Genomic DNA, 17,858 nt, shown 5'->3' on the forward strand with positions numbered 1-17,858 from the left:
CAAGACTGCTCCTTGCAGCACTGAAGCAGTTTTGCCACGTAAGTTTTGCAGTGATGTTGAAATACTCTACTGTAGCAGTACATAGGGGAACAAGAGTGCTTCAGTTCCCTAAACCTCCTAACACACTTTAAACAGTCACCTCTGCTTCTGGTATAAAACCTGTAGCGCTGAGGAGACTAAAGGAGAATGCAAACTCCCTCGTACTTCCAATTATAGACTGGTGGACATCACCAAGATCAAGCATGGGAGTTGAAGTACAGGTGAGGAAGAGAGAGGAAAAATAGTCCCCAGCAGAAGGTGTCGCTAATGCTGCAGTGAACTGGTTCTCCCACCTGGGCAAACTGCGTAATTCGGGGAGAATGAGTACAGGCTTCTGCAAACAAGACAAGGAGTTCTGGTGTCATAGCCCCTCTGTGTTAGCACTGTGCACCAGCCATATTTTCCTTAACCCTCTTACTTAATGTTGTCTACTAAGATAGGTCACTAAGTCATGAAGTAAGCTTAGAAATACCACAATTAAAGCCAGTATGTTTTCCATTGTTTTACTGAAACTGAAAAAGTAGTTCTGTACCAAAATGTACACAATTTAGTAATAATACAAAATGTTAATTCTGCAAGACAGAATGTCAGTTAAATCCACCAAAATGAACACTGAACCACTGTTTATTGCTGGAACAGTGTTACTTTAGATAAGATCACTGAATGAACATAGAAACAAAGGTAGTTCCAACTTTCCTGAAATAACATGGTAGCTATTAGCAACAATACTGCAGGAAGATAAACATCCATGATATTTACATGCTAACATAACATATCTAGCATGTAGTATGTCTTCATGCTTGCACACTAGCTTTAGGAGCTCATTACAATGATATTAAACATGTTGAAGTACTACAGAACAACCCATGAGGATTTATATCAAATTTGCACATTAGAAGAGCATCTCTGCTAGTCACCCCTTTAAGGGCTGCCACTGCATTCCTTCAAGAAACGCACTCCAATTCCCCGATTCTTCCCCCCCCCAAACAAACAAAAAAAAAAAATCACCAAGCATATTAAGAATTTTCTTCCTATGATTAACTAGGCAGGGCAATGCATTTAGCTGAATCACACCAGAATAAACCTGGGTTTTCTGTATTACATTAAGAACACCTGAGACTGCTTCACTGGTCCAAGTACAGTATTTTAATACAAAAACTGCTTCTTGCATTAACACGTCATTTCATTGAATTCCCTTAATTAGTACTTTGCATTGAAAAAAAAGGATAAGATTTCTTCTTAAAATAAATACTCCCCCCTCAAAGAAAGCTTAAAAGGAATTAAAGCATAAAAAAAAAAGCTAGTGTTAAAGAACAGTGCGATTTTCTGGCTTCATTTTATCTCAGCTTAAGCAAGTGGACACTTATTCCCCAGAAAATAACAACAATTAGGAACATACAAACACGCTGTACCTAAAAAGACATCTTTTAGAAGAACTGTAAACATCTGTTCTTGACTCCTGTTGTTTGAATGCACTCCTATCAAAACAAGTTTGAGAAACTGCATTTGCTTCAATACCTGTCTGACACACAGCTGTTTTTGGAGTTTGACCAGTTTCAAAATCTATTTTTTACTACCTGAACAAAATAACAAAACAGTTGAAGACACTTTTTCTCTACTTCAGTACAGCTCATATTTAACAGTTCAGAACTTTACAGGTCACAAGTTTTCTATAAAGGAGTAACCTAAATTGTGGAGTTAAACATTGAATGCTGCTTAGCTGAAGCAGCACCAAATTGAGTATAATGCATAGAGAGAGGTTTCTAGAAAACTAAGATGATTCAAGAAAATTGTCTTATAGCCTAAGTTTACATGTGAACGAAATTAAACCTGGGATCTCATGGAAACTGATTAGGCTTACCACCAGTTGAAAAAACACGCTTGCCTAACCAGAAAATAAAAATGGCAAGGACCAGTGCATTCAAGACGAGTTTAGACTAACTGTTTGGGTTTTTTTAAATATACAAAGCACATTACATCACTTTTCAGCTTGGTAGTTACCAGGAGCTTATTAGTCAAAATAATCTCAACCTGTAAAAACTCTTTAGAAAATTATGGGTAAAAGTAAGAATTCCAAAGCCATGTTCAAGACACCTGACAGAACTTCTTTCATTAAGTCATCTCTAACCACTGAAGAAGGTCAAAGGTGTAAGTAGTCTCACACAAGTCCATTGATCTCTCAGTTTATCTTGCACAGACATCACTGAGTTTAAGGTGATCTTCATTCTAAACTTCACAGATTTTGTTTCTTTTTTTTTTCCTTTTTTTTTTTTTCCCCTCCCTCCTCCTGTGCACCTGGTCAGTAGCTAGAACAATTCTTCATTTCAAAGCCATTTTAGTATTCAAGCCTCTTTCTTAGTGCAGGTTCCCTGAAGATCTTGCAGATTTATTTTTGACCTAATAAAAACAGTAGGAATACTACATTAGATAGTTAAAATGCTACACTGCTATTACATGTTGCAGTTATTGATGTAATTATTAAGTCTTGTATCCTTGGAAGAAGGGAAAACAGCAGAGAAAGACAAAAATTCTTGTACTTCTTACCTGTTGTGGATCATGTGGCTTTTGACTAGATGCCCTGCTGCAAGAGCTGCCATTAGTGACAATTCCCCTGCCATCACTGTAGCACAAACAATTTTAGCAAGCTGACGGGCATTTTCACCAGGGTTATCTTGGCTTGCACCTTGAACTCCTAACATCTGGAGAGAAAAATATGCAATATTATGCTATGAAATCTCAGTAAATTTATGCTATATTTAGTATTCAAGTAAGTCTTTCCAAATTATATCCAGTCAGTTAGCTCTAAGTCTCTTTAATATTAAAAACCTTAAGCTTTAGAAACTAGATACATGAAAACAATTCATTAGATAATTCTAAAATTTTCATGTCAAATCCACCAAGTTTCAAAAGGCCCCATTCCCACAACATGACTTGGACACAACATACACAATATGAAAGCCAGCTTTGATTTAAGAAGCTAAGTTGCTTTAAACTTTCTGGTTTATACCTGCAAACAGGCCTGCTGTGGGAGCAAGTTGGTGCCTCCGCCAACAGTCCCTATTTCTATAGAAGGCATTGTGCAGCTGATGTATAGGTCTTCATTGGTGGAACCAGTTCGCTCCATCAAAGTGATGCAGTTAGAGCTGCCTACATTCTGCGCAGCATCCTTCAGATGAGGAAGGAGAAGCAGAACAAAAACAAAACACTCAACTAAGTGTTTGGTTAAGAATTACTGAAATTAAGAAAACCTGAACTGGTGTCAAACCAACCTACCTGACCACAGGCAATGTAGATGGCTGTCACAATGTTTGCGGCATGTGCATTGTAGCCACCTATGCTGCCAGCCATCGCAGAACCCACCAAATTTTTGTTTATATTGACTTCAACTATGTCTTCTGTAGTCGTCTTCAATACCTAGAGGAAGTGATACACTTTTACTACACCATTCCTTAGGCAGGAGTAGAAATACTCTATTTATGGTTAATAAGCCCTAGCTCCTTGTTTGCTTCCATATGGAATTGACTCAATGACCGTCCTAGACACCTACTTTTATTTTTGTTCAAAAGAAGTCCTTTCAGATGCAGGCTACATTGTCCAAGTAACAATGGAAAAGTCAGTGCGAAGGGTTTGGACTTGCATAGGCCTTTAAGAAAAGCTCACCTGCTACTTTCTCCACTTCAAATTCTCATTTATCTTCAGAATGAAACAAAAAATCAGCTTGGCAGAAATATCCCATTACTGCACAATGAAGTGGCACATTTATGCTATACTGACTGTATTTTGAAACTTCACGTAAGAGATTTACGTGAATTTAGTGTAAAAATTATCAAAGTGAGCAAAAGAGTGCTGTGAGCAAAATTTAAGATATTCCAGTGTAGCAGGAATAGCAACTGATAACAGAGATCTGCACAAAGTCTACAACACTGACAAAAATATTTAAGTTTACATATTAGAGTTCAATGTAAGTAAATGTAGTGATGTACATGGCTGGGGGTTGGGGAAAACCATCCTGAATTTACCCCAAAAGTATCCATGTCCACTACCAAAGGATTGTCTCCCCATTACTACTCTGGAATGAAATCTTGGGGCTATAATAGATATTGCCACTGAATCAGCTATAAAAATGCAAACAATTTGAAAATTAGGAAACTACTAGGAAGCAAACCCAAAAGACATAAGTTACGTCAGTGTATAAATCCAGCCTGCACACACACTTTGAATACTGTGTCCAACTCTGTAACCAGAATTTTAGAACTGAAAAAGATCTAGAGATAAGGATGTTCAAATACATGCTAGAGTAAGTCCTTTTACTGATTCCTCATAGGGAAACTCTTAGTTTTCAGTCTGAAAATGAGAATCGATGCAAAGGTGGAAAGGCTGTGTTAGAGCTACAAGATCCTGAGAAGTAAAGTGAAGAGAAGCCTTAGGTACCTCTTCCAGTACGAGCTAGGGCACCATGAAATGGAATCAACAACAAGGAGAACGTAGCTCTCACAGAAGGTGTAGCTGCACTGCAGAATTCTGCCCAGAATACTAGTGCTAAAAGTTTACATAGTTTCACAAAAGGGACTTGACAAATTACCCAGGGAAAACAAACACACAAAAAACTCCATCAAATACGAAAGCACCAGTTCAAAAGTCTTGAACAAGTTGAAGGAAGACTATGCTGAGTATGGCGTAGTTAAGTTCCTCCCTGGAATTTCTCTTGTGGCCAGTGCTGGCGATCAGGTAACTGGCAATGGATTTGGTCTGACACACATAGCCAGTCTTCTGAGCTCAGGTGGAAGAGAATTTAAGACAGCTCTTAGAATCTAGGACAAGTCTGCCAGGGGCTAGGACTGGCACCACTTTTAAAGGTTACCCTTTGTCATGCAAAACCCTAAGACAGCTTTGGAATTAAGTGAAGCACCTGGTTTTCTTTGTAGCAGAAGGCAGATAAACTTTGAAGAGAATGCCAAGTTTCTGCGAGAGACAACAAATGAGTGAAATGATCAAAAAGGTGAGGTGTAATAACAGGCAAAACGCCATGTGTAAAAATCTGTCGAACTGTGGCATAGTTTTTCAAAGGTAAAAATCTTAATGCCTTCAACTAGATATGCATCATTAAATATATGCACATTATGTCAGAAGAGACAACGAAAGGAAAAAATATCTCCTGTCTCAGGAAAAATGCTTATCCTACATCAGTATCTGAAAATACATGTAGGAATTATTCTTACCTGGGAAACAACTTACAGTTATTATTTACGATGTAAGATATGTATCAGTTTTGTAGAACTATTTTTATTAACAGGAAAGCAGGCACTTACTTCCTTAACAATCTGGGCTGGAATTACTGCCTCGCAGACAACAGACTTCCCTCTTCCTTCTATCCAGTTTATAGCAGCAGGTTTTTTGTCTGTACAATAGTTACCACTAATAGCTATAACCTGGAGATCCAGAAACTCTTCATTCAACCTTGCCAGTGCTTTTTCAGTACCCTGTTAGAAGAGAAACAGATAAAAGGCTGGTATATTGATTCTAATCAATATACTAAAGGCTAGTATGTATGATTCTATATCCTTATGGTTGCAAAAACAAGCTACTCGGGGACTCTCTGGATACATTCGAGGTGCATGGGCATATGCTTACCATGCTGAAGATACAACATGAACAAAGTAAAACAATACATGCATGAAATTAATTCATTTTGAATGTAGTGGAAGCAGCTTCTCTAAACTTGGAAACCAGACAAAAGGTCTGCTATATTTAGTACCTGTTTAGGACCAGCCCAATTTATGTAATGGGTTCTGATAGACTTAGAATTTATATAGAATAGGCAGGGAGTATTAATCTCAAACAGCACAAGTCATCCCAACAATCCCTGGGCTGTATCTCAAGTTCTTCCACATTTGCATAAAACCAAAACTGAGCAAACAAACCTAGAGAACACACCTCTGCTGCCATTCACCAGACTCCTAATCCTTTATTTACACGGAGGTGATAAACACAGCAACAGATTAATTACTGCTGGATAAAAATCTTTGGCCCAAAGCAATACAGTAACCAGCTTACCTTCCGTATTATCAAGAATACTTTCTTTAAATAATAATAAGAAAAACCCCACAAAGTTACCTTTTTCTTTCATTGTTCTCATCCTATTCTTGTTTACACTTTACAAGGTCAAACACTTTTATTCATAACACTGCAAACAGCGATATGTCTTATCTTTCTGTCTTCACATGCCAGGTAGTCACAGATTGGTAGGATACAATTCATTTATTTTTATAAGAAAAACACATTTATTATGAAGACTTAAAGGGACTGGTCCTTACTTTTGAAATCATATTCATTCCCATGGCATCCCCTGTTCCAGACTGAAAACGGATGTAAAGGTTACGACCAGCCAAACTGATGAGAAGTTTTTGTAGGCGGGCAAACCTGAAAAAAAATTTAACTATTAATTACAATCCTCAAGGGAAAAGATTAAACTACTTTTAAGTGGCAAAATGACAGTAAATCATTAAAGATAGGGCTGTTAACTACGCTGTGTTCCTCCTCCCTCAGCATCGGGGGGGGGGAAAAAAAAAAAAAAAAAAAAAGAGAAAACCCACACTTTCAGCTACCATGCACATAATTCTCTCAAGTAAATACTTCAAAAATGCTCACTGTAAAGTGTTCACTGCCTTTTTATGCTTTCTATCCCTGGACTTCATGAAATAAAATATCCTGAAGTGCTAACATAAATTTAATTAATTTGAGTTCCTTAAAACATCTGACTACTGGTAAAAAATAAAGAATTTCCAAAGGCCTTATTTTATGTCAGTTTTACAGCACTGCAAAACCCATGCTATCTTCAACAACAGTGCAAGCTCCGCAAGTCAAACAAAAACTGGGAAATAGTGCATTTGAAAAGCAGCATGAGTTGATTCTGGACGAAATAAACATATGTCGTCGGCCAACACTTCTAAGATTGATAAGAAACAAAACTTATAAGGAAATCCCTCTGAATCTTCCTAAAGAAAGCAGGTAATCGAAAAACCTCTAGGGCTTGAAACAGACTTATTCTTAATACTGTTTTACATTTTTTAGCATTTCACAAATTAATTATTAACATCAGTAATATCACCTGAAAGACTATATTTCCTCTTTGAATTACTTTTTGCATAATAACTACTAAAATTCCAAATCAGCTTTTATGTTTATGGCCTTGATACATAGCCAGAGTGACTTTTCTTCTCTTAGATTTAGACTACATAGGATAGCCAAAGTGAAGATCTCCTGTATTGCAGTATGCCAAAGAAAACAATTAGTAGATTTCTACCATCCATAGAAGTCTTGCATCATGAAATAAGGCTGCAGTAGCCGTTGTACTAACCTACTTGTGCTGTCAAAAGCTTCCTTCATTATTTTAAAGCCTTCAGGGCTTTCAAGCCAAACTTTGACTTCTGCAGCCTGGCAAGCAGTAGGCAGCCTTACAACAGGTCCTCGAGTCATCCCATCTGCCAGAATGCGGCTTCTTGCTCCTCCACCAAGCTAAAAAAAAAAAAAAAAAAAAAAAAAAATCAAAGGGAAACAAATTACTGAAAGTGAATTTTACTTTTTAGAAAGTCAAAAACATGCCTTATATCACCCAAATATGCTTTAGAATATGGAAAGTTTTTCAAGCTAGTGGAACAATACTTACATATATTGCTCTGCATCCTCTGTTTGTGCTTGCTACAAGACATCCTTCTGTTGTTGCCATTGGCACCTGAAACTCTTTGTTATCCAACAACAGTGGTCCTGCTACGCCTACAGGAATAGGCATATATCCAATCACATTTTCACAGCAAGCTCCCATAACCTTACAAAAATAGTACAAAAGGTATCAATAAGGTTACACTACAGTGGATGGTACAGCACGTTACATGTGACTGTAACTGCCTGTGACTACAACAAGGTATCTTAGGAAAAAAACCCACAACCCTACCCATAAAGCAGCCAATTCACATCTCAGAAATTTACCAGCTACAGCTATCAACAGCTGATATTGTTCAAGTCAAGTATTTGGCAGATGTATTGAATGTTATTATGTTTAAACACTATTGGAAAAAACCCAATACTGCTAAAATGGAAGTTTATTTAAAATTAATTTAACTTAAGCTCAAGGTAGTATTATCATTCAGTTGAATTCAGGCTCAGTATTAGTAGAATTCTGCATTTCTGCATACTTTGGTAGGAAACATTCTTTGAGTAAGCTACAAAACTTACTCACCTCCCTAGGTTTAAAAACATCAAGAGCAATAAAAGGTAGTGTCTTATGTTTGCCTTTTTCTTTTACCCCACCCTTCTACATCAGTTTTGGCCAAGCTCATTGTTAATTCACATACATCACTTCCAGTATGTATACAGAAAATGGTTTTACAGTGAGTTTTGCTTGTCTGCCTTTTACTTACCAAAGAATAATTGTAGTTCCTATAAGGAAGATATTGCAAAGATGAAGGTTCAGGGAGTTTCTTAGATAACATCTGCCTACGAATGGACACACCTCGTTCCTGAGTTTCCATCAGGGTTTCCAGTTTGTATGCAGGAATATACTTAGCATTAACCAAGCTGATAACCTCAGCATCAGTAAGGAATTTTGCTCCTTTCTGAAAATGTAAAGGGTGGGGAGAGCAAGTATTGATTATCCTGGTGTAGATACTGTTAAATGTTTCCAAATGAGAAGGGTAACAACTTTACTTTGACATTATCAGAGTACATACAAAGGAACCAACTACCAATGTCAGGTTTTATAATAGGCCAGGACAGAATCAAAAACTTTTTATTCAGACACCCACTTCATATGTGTACACGATGAAGTGTCAATGACCTGGTATGTCGTGGACAATGAAGCTGCTCCCCTCTCTCTGACTGACTGACGTGACTTATGAAAGGGTTTTGTTTTAGTCACGATCCCCCCCACAGAAATTATTGAAACCATATAATTTTCTGAAGAATGACATTACAATCAATAGGATCATTTAAAAGCTGGAAGATGAACTGTAATAATTCTTAAATCAGGCGTTGCAATAAAGGTTAAAAAAGTTTTCCATACCTCTGCATTTCCAAGTATACAAACACATTCCTCAATAGAACGTGGTTCTTTAGGTAACTCAATTTCTTCCTCTTTTCCATTAAGAGATGAAGAAGTTTCCACAGAGTTGCAACTGCCAACTACAAATGTAGCCTTGGTTGATGACTCTACTAATACAGGTTTTATGACTTCGGCTGCATCAAAACAATTAAAATGCACTTTGGTTTGCAAAATTCTTGACTTTTGATTCCAAATACAACACGCTAATACAGATTTTACTATTTGTTCCAAATATTCAGGAATAGGTTCAGAGTTTAAAATGCTAAAAATTACCATTTTTGTCTTTGGGAACTAAAGCTTCTTCTACTGTGTTAGATTTCTGATTGTTTTTCAGAAGTCCCAATTGCTTCCTGCAACAATTGTCAGGGACCTTCTTCTGGACCATCATTGGAGATGTTATGGGATTCTTCAGTGAGAGTGTGGATTCAGTCTCTGCTTGCTCAAAGAAAATATATTTGACAGCAAGGAGAAGGGCTAATCCAAGAGTGATTACTTGTTCAATATCCATACTGGCCATTCTAAAATAGACAAATCAAAAAGTAAATAGACCATATATTCAATTTATTGTTCATAACAGCATTCTGACATCCCTTTGCTTTAGAATGGGTAATAGTTTCATCATAATTTATACAGTCACAGAAATTCCAGTCAAAAGACATCTTCTACCAGGACATTCAAGTATAGGTTAGGGTAGGGTAGAGAAATCATTCTCTGTATTAACAGCATCAGAATTTTCAGATATCATTAAACAGTTACTAAATCTTTGCTAAAAAGCAGTCCCAGTCAGAGAAATGACTGTAAAATATTCCCTAACAGCTATATGAAATTGACTGCACACCTATCTCACAACGATAAAGCAGAAAGTTCCAATTATCATCCTCTACCAATAATGACTACTATGATGCAAGCTGAACTGCTAAGAGGGGCAGGGGAGGAAAAACCCTGAAACAGACAGTTTTGAGTTTTCAGAATTAATATGGGACCACAGGTGCCAACTTCAGTTGAGCTGAAGAAAAAGCAGTAGTGACATGGCTTTTGCACTTCCTACACTTATGTGTGAATGGTCAGAAGCTCTGAATAAATAATTACTCTAGTGCAGTCAGAAGATTTATTTTCCAGTGTGCTCTGAAAGGTGTCAGTGCTTATGGGAAAAACAGTGGGTTTATGCATACAGTACAGCTGGCTCCTGATCATGTTCTCGAATACTTCAAAAAGATTGGAAACATGGCATAATATTGAAATATTTCTTATGAAATGTCATCTCTGGTTCCAAGAAATCCTAAAGTGGTCAAATCTGTAAGTTTACATGCATTGTACCCTAGGACCGTAACTTGGCAGCACTGGAGAATACACCCTAATCAAGGAAACACTTCTCTTCTGTGAAGTCACCTACCGAGAAAGGTAGAACTGCCATAATGAAACATTAGGTTCAATTCTCTTTGGTGCGTTCTCATCCAATCCCACTGAATTTTCTACAGTACTGTTTTGAGCAGCTGGTTCTGCTATCCAACGACTGTGGGCATGAACAAGAACCAAACCCAGCGACTGTAATTAAAAACACAGAACAACAAAGTAAATATTTTTCAACTATAACCAGGTATCTAACCAACCAAGCTTAAGCATCTTTTTTTTTTTGTTTGGGTTTGGTTTTGTTTTGTTGGTTGTTCCCCCCTGCCCCCTCCACCCCATGCCTCAAAAGTCCAAAACTAAAGGCTGATTTTATACATCTCTTGTCAACACCTTTTTTGGCCTATTGTAACACTCATAGCTTTGAGCCTGTCCCACCATATCCTTCCTCTTGCTCAAGTAATAAGCAAAGGAAGCTGACGGTACCGTAGGGGTAACAGAGGGGCAATTAGTACACATGAAAAAGCCCCAAGTCTTTGGCACAGAAATGGCATACGCAGGAAGACTTTAGGTGTAGATACAGCAGATGTTATTAAAGATTACCACAGTAAATGAGACTAATGGGATGCAGAATACAAGTCTATATAGAAAACAAAATACAAGTCTATAGAAAACAAAAGTCTGATTCATTGCACCAGGACACCTTACTACTGCATAACCACAGGTGAAAGAGAGCCACAAACCATTATAATTTTGACCCTCTGTGTTACAGGATTTGGTTTATTTTCTTCTTCTTCCAGAACACGAGCAAAATGGCTAAGCTGCCATATAGGGCGCCCTTCACGACTCTCTCTCGAAAGCTGCAAAGATAGCAAAATTTAACAATAAGTCCTATTTAATACATATTATAAGAACCAACAACTGAGCCTCAACATTGTATTTTTATTCAATTATTAAGAAATTACCAACAAAAGAGTTAGCCTACAATCTACTGTTTAGCCTACATGAGATTAAGTAGTGAAAAACCCTGGACAGCAAATAATTTACAATATAATTTGTTTACTCTGCTTTAGATCAGAGTAAACTATTGAGCGTGACTCATATACAGTGGCATTAACAAGTTACTGTCATCAGCTGAGCCACCATAACTCTTTTTAAACACTCAATCTGTTCACTTTGAAAGGAAGACAAACACACTGGCGTGCAACTCCATGAAGAAATGTATAGCCCACAAAAAGCACAGGGTCTGAATATGAAGCTTGATGTTGTCTTCAAGTTGGTCTTACCTCTAATACCAAGGACACACAAGCTGGAAAGAAGGTCATGAAGACAAAGTAGTTGGCAAGAACAGACATACAGCCAAAACAGCACAGAATTTCAAGCTGTCGTACACCTACGTAAAAAAAGACAACATTTTTAAAATTTCAATATGCAATGGGCTTTTTATATACTTGAAGTGTTGCGGAAATAAGAAAGAAACCATTAAGCTGACACTGCAGATTATAGAGGGAACCACGTAGATTAATGAAAAACAAGCACATTAAGTCCTAGTCATTGTGTATTAGCTTATTCTAAGAACAATATGTATTTATGGTATGGTATTTACAGAAAACATTTAAAGTGTAATTCTAAATAAATAAAAGTAATTAGAGTTCACCAAGACTTTGAAGCTTCACACTGAAAGCTTGAAACTCCTCACTTATTTAATCAAAGAACAATTAGCCAACATTATGTATTGAAATCCCTTCCTGAAAGGCGGCCAATTAAGTGTTCAGGCAATAACAAACAGTGTATACCCCACCCACTCTTTCACAAGCCTGGTATCCATAAAAAGTCCATTAGCAATGTCACACATATATTACGGAACTGCCTTTGTAAAAATGAAAGAGCTAACAGTATAGATTATTTGAAAAGAAATTCAACTATATGCTACACCAAAATGATGGTTTTTTTCCTAGGCATAAACAGGAAAAACAGCTTATTAATACACAATACCCTGAAAAGGTCCCAAACAATTTGAAAAGCAAGTGCTTTGAAAGATGCCATTAAGGTATGCAAGATAGTTTAAAAAAAAACTCACAGATATAAACCAACAGACAAAACCAAGCATTCAAACAAAAACACAATGTAGTCCCAACTATGGAACTTAATTAATTTCTTTGTAAATTGATTTACATGTGAAAATCCTTTGCTTAGTACATTTAACTGTTCTCTTTTTAAGGAAAGAGAACTGCTACTGTACACGGAACTCACGAAAGTAAAAAGATGGGGTGGAGTTAAAAAAAAAAAACAACAAACCCCAACAGCAGAAGACTGGTTATTTTTAATTGAACTAGAATAACTTTCCTCACCTGGAGTAATTTTTAGAAATACTTGATTTTTGCAAGAATATGAAATAGGTGTGCATGTACTGAATGTGTAACTCATTTTTAAGAACACCCAAAAGAAAAGTTTAGCAGCTACTTTAAGATGTTAACAGGAATGACGGGAATGGTAGAAGGTCTTAGTTTCATAAAAGCAGCTGCACAGAAGTTCATTCCTACTGCACAATGCTCAAGGAAAACTGTTACCTGCATTTCAAACTTCCATTCAACATGTGCATACTATTCACATCTGCAGGAAACTAGTAATACAGGCTAACTAGGAAAGTAAATAAATAGATTAAGTCACTCCACTCTCATGGTGTCTTGGTTTAGCCCACCTCTGGGCTAAACGCTAGCAATTCCTCTATCACCCTAACAACGCCTCTCAGCCGAGAAAGGGAAACTGGGGAAAGAAAGGAAACTTATGGGTTGAAATAGATTTAATAAAACAATAAAACCAATATAATACTAAAGCAATACAAAATACACAGAGTTATACTCAGTCCAGATACTGGTCACAAGCTGCGCGCTCCCAGCAGCGAATGCCGGCTGGCAGGCACTGCGAGCAGCACAGCTCCAGCGCAGGAAGGGTAGGCCTCAGGAGCAAAGCAACAGGTGAGACCCTCCAGGGATGGCAGCTATTGAGAGAGTGCGCGCGCCATTCCCAGCAGACTCCCCAGTTTATGGTGAGCGTGATGCTTATAGTATGGAGTACTTCTGTTGGCCAGCCTGGGTCAGCTGTCTTGGCCTCCATTCCTCCTAGCTTTAGTACCTGGCTATCTCAAATCACTGTGGAAACTCACATACCATGGCTGGCCATGAACTAAAACAAAGGGTCTCATCAACTTTGTTCTCATAGTAACGGGTGCTGCAGTTTTCACAGAAATGCAGCTTTCCTGAACAGAAAACTGATTTTATGATTCCATCCCAGCAAAACCAGGATACATGGGTAACACCTATTATTTGAAAAATCTCAATATTCCAACATCTTTCAAATAGTCTTTTTTAACTGGAAAGATTTAGACCCTTGGACTGTATCGCTTACCTGACATAGTACCAACACCAATCACAAGACACTCCACAAGTGCATCCAGTGTAAACGTAGGGCCTAAAATTGCCATTCCACGTGAAATATTTTCTCTTACTTCATCCTGAAAAGAAAAATGTCTGTATATTAACATAAAAACAAAAATTAAATGAAGAGAGTACACATAACATGATGAGAGCATGATTAGCAAATTGAGTAGTAGTACGGTGATAAGGCCTTATAAAACATATACTGAAAATGAACTATTATGAGAGAATACATTCTTTAATTGCTTTATTTCCCATGAGTTATTACACTTTGATAGCCTTTATTTACACAAGACTATTTAATTTTTATTAACTTCTCTACTTTTGGCCCATCAGTATTCTAAGCTCTTCAACACTGATAGGCACAGACTTCAATTACAGTACATTCAGAAGAATAGGACTTCTGCACTTTAAGACATAAAACAGGAGCCAGTTACATCATGGCGTTTCAAAAGTTCTCACAACAACACATCTGTACCTTAACTTTTATTATTTTATTATTTAACTCTCTAGACTCAGCTGACAGAAAAGAGGACCTAAAAGACACTAAAACTTTCCCTTGGCAGAAGTTATTTCTTCCAGAAGGCAGGCATAGCAAACTCTAGTGGGTCTGCTGCTGGGGTTTTTTTGAGGGTGGTTTTAGGGGGAGAGCAAGAGAAGCTATAGGGAAAACCTATTTGTGAAATACTTTCTTGAAAATTAATAAATAATTCTGTACTCACAATTACTATCAAATAATATACAACACACTATAATAATATTGCATTTCTAGAGAATGTGCAATATACTCCAATATACATTGCATTAACATATAATACAAAATATTTTTGTCATGATTAGTATGCTCAATTACTACGTACAGTATTTTGTAAGTAGAAATTAATTTCATTAAATATACTTTTATTTCAGAACTTAGAATATTAGGAAAAATGTACAACAAGCATGATGTCCTGTCAATCCCTCCTGTTAACACAGCACTTCCTGTGCTGTGTTAATTTCATTAGAGCATGAATGTTTCTGTCTACACATATGGTATGTTTGTTCTGTTAAGATTTTGTCTAGAAACACGCTTTTTCCAGTATCAGCATTGTAACATTAAATGACTCTTTATATACTGTTCCTGAGCCCTAGAAATCAACAATTTTCTACCAATACCTGTTCTAAGGAAGACTTTGGTCTAGGAACTCTAGCCTCCTTAATAGAGCTATAAGCATCGCCAGTTTGAAGTTCTGAACCTATAAAGTACCCATACATGCATTAATTTAGCTCACATGATTATGCACACTGATTTTACACTGTTATTATTCACGTGATCTGGATTGCAGACAAGCGAACACAGAATCAGGATAAAATCTGATCCTTCTTATCACCAACACAGTATTCACCTGTATGTCTCTCCATCTGGATTATTCCTAGAATCATAGAAAAGTTTGGCTTGGAAGGGTCCTTAACAAGCATCTAGTTTAAACCTCCCTGCCATGGGATAATGCTTATTTTTTAACATAAAATCCAAAAGCTCCACTACAAACCACCAAAAAAACAACCAACGAACAAAACCCAACCCTCCTGACCTGTGAGTTGGAACTGAGCGCAAATTTGGCTAATGCACTTGCTCTTGACAGATCAATCAGAAGCAGGAAGAATGGTAATGCTTCACTGAAAAAAACGAGGCACATGTTAAAATTAAAGGTGCATCGTACAGGAAAAGAAAAAGTCAAGCAAGAAATCCAGAGTAACAATTCATTACTTACTTTAAACCTGTCAGTTCTTTATCCAAGAAGTGAATTACCACTGTACTAAAGACAAAACTTGAGAAGATTGTGAAGAGGCCAGCAATACCTTTTAAAAAAAGATAGTTGGAAATTTTTTTTTTATATATTGGGAGGAGGGAAAAAAAACCAACCTAGACTTTTAGATCAATCATGAAGCAAACAAATGACATTTCTCATCTCTCAGAGTGCATTAACAGCAGCTGAGATACAAACTGAAGTAGATGCTATTTTTATACAGATATTTAAATCTAAAATTTGTATTGCACTCGAATTAAGACTCTTAAGAAATGAAAGCCATGTTCTCATTTATTATCAGCAAAAATGAAAAAATATAGAGCCGTTTAAGCCAATTTAAGTGTTTCCCACAATACTTATTTCAGTAACTACATTTCCAAGGTTTATATAATCCTCCACAATCTCTCTTAGAAAAAGAATTGCACTTTGATCTATGCAGAATATTTGTTCTGCTATCTAGTAAATAATTAAAATGACTCTGTTATGTACACAACTATTAAATTTCTAATATTTATTATTGATTTGTATTAAACAATTAAAATGCATACAGAAAACACAAAAATCAGATACAGTACCTAAAATGTATTTTGACCCAAGCCGCCTTAAGTTTTGAAACTGGAAATATATATAAAGGATTGCTATACAACGTGTGATTGTCAGGATGATGATGTCACTGCTCAGAACATCCTGTTTCAAATACAAAGCAATTTAGTTAGCTTTTACATTAAGTAGTAACTTCTTAAGTTTCAATAATAAAAAAATCCAGTGTCAAGCTGCACTAAAAATTAAGTTTCAGAATAAAGTAAGTATCTGTCTGTCTAGTCTGTCTTAAAAACTTAAATTGTGCAAACAATATTCATATAAAATCCTTTTTCACTAGATACTGTGCAACTGAAAGTTAGATTTAATTAAAACCTTCTGTAGCGCATCACTGCTTGTATACAGCTTTAATATCCCCAATGGGAAAAGAAGGCAATAAAGAAGTTTCTACAGAAGCCAGTTTCCTCCTAATAGAGCACAACCTGATTCTTGTTCTTATTTCTTAGCTAGAAAACCCTGGATCTACTGATTAACAGTAAGTACTAGAACATGAATTTAAATCCTTACTTCTTCAAGTTTGGGGCACTCATAATTCCAGCCACAGATCTTATCATTCCCAGTGAACATCTTCATGGACATCATACAAATGGTGAGAGTCACTGTTCCCACAATGACTTCCCATGGATGAGAGGCTACAAAAAGGCCATGCATTCGAAAGAGTCTGGACAACATTTTCAAGACTATTTTTCTATACTTAGTGAACCTGCAACAAAAGAATATTTCATATAAGCAAGTATGAGACTCAGGGGAAAAAAGATAGAGGTCTATAAATTTGTCCCAGTCATCCCTCAGGAGAAAAACCCAAAACCAGTTAAAGTAACAGATGAGTGAGGAAACTAATCTTCACCTTTCAATGGTGAAAACCTTTCCATGTAAAAACACATTTATTTCTAATCTCCTGAAATATAATATGATCTGCTCATGCCCCCTTCATCTTTTTTTTTTTTAAACACACATCACCCTTGTTTCTTCAAGGTCTTACTAATAAGTCTCCACCACTCTCACAACATCTATTATCTTCCTGCCACACAATTTTGATACCACTTTGATTGACTCCAGCTTCTTGTTTTTACTACCTACGTAAGCACTCGCTAAATTCTATTACTTCTTTCTACTTACTATTCCTATAAAATATATCGATTAACTTTATTTTAACTATATAAATTACCAATTAACCATTGTTGGTAATGCTCAACTTCAACATCAGGAATTGCATAGTTATCTTCCTCTGACTGTGTCTTCTCTACTTTCTGCTCAACATTCTTCAGTGATTCAAGTTGATCACATTCAAAACAGTTCCTTCATCTCAAGCATATGAGTCCTTCTCATATCTCAAATACATGGTATTCTGTGACAGTTCTCCTATACCCATAACTAATTCCCAGGTTACTGATCCACTTCATCATTCCCTTTGCTTTCAACAGATAAAAAACATTCAACAGAAACTCTCCCATCTCTCTTTCACATAACTGAGAACATGGATGTTCTATACATCCTTCAGTTACAAAAACAACATCCTAGTCTATCTGCTCTCTGTTGTACCTTTAGACA

At 36.6% G+C, this 17,858-nt stretch overlaps 1 protein-coding gene across 2 annotated transcripts; it reads right to left on the reverse strand.

Annotated features, from left to right (window-relative positions):
* Positions 1-1,935: 1,935 nt before the first annotated feature.
* Positions 1,936-17,003, reverse strand: HMGCR (3-hydroxy-3-methylglutaryl-CoA reductase; the record flags this gene model as incomplete). 2 transcript variants are annotated; one of them, XM_082013084.1, is made up of 19 exons in its annotated part: positions 1,936-2,436; positions 2,584-2,738; positions 3,047-3,205; positions 3,313-3,453; positions 5,349-5,519; positions 6,354-6,459; positions 7,397-7,554; positions 7,706-7,864; positions 8,457-8,651; positions 9,098-9,270; positions 9,410-9,654; positions 10,530-10,681; positions 11,227-11,343; positions 11,770-11,876; positions 13,892-13,997; positions 15,492-15,576; positions 15,672-15,759; positions 16,283-16,394; positions 16,815-17,003. In XM_082013084.1, the coding sequence occupies 19 exons, from the start codon at positions 16,977-16,979 to the stop codon at positions 2,382-2,384; spliced, it is 2,649 nt and encodes an 882-aa protein (XP_081869210.1). In that variant the 3' UTR covers positions 1,936-2,381. The 2 variants fall into 2 exon arrangements, with proteins under 2 accessions (XP_081869210.1, XP_081869209.1); XM_082013083.1 differs by lacking the exon at positions 7,706-7,864 and having other exon boundaries at positions 16,815-16,979.
* Between the last annotated feature and the right edge of the window lie 855 nt (positions 17,004-17,858).

Source organism: Phaethon aethereus (genome assembly GCF_964289735.1).
Source record: "Phaethon aethereus genome assembly, chromosome: Z".
Classification (NCBI taxonomy): domain Eukaryota; kingdom Metazoa; phylum Chordata; class Aves; order Phaethontiformes; family Phaethontidae; genus Phaethon; species Phaethon aethereus.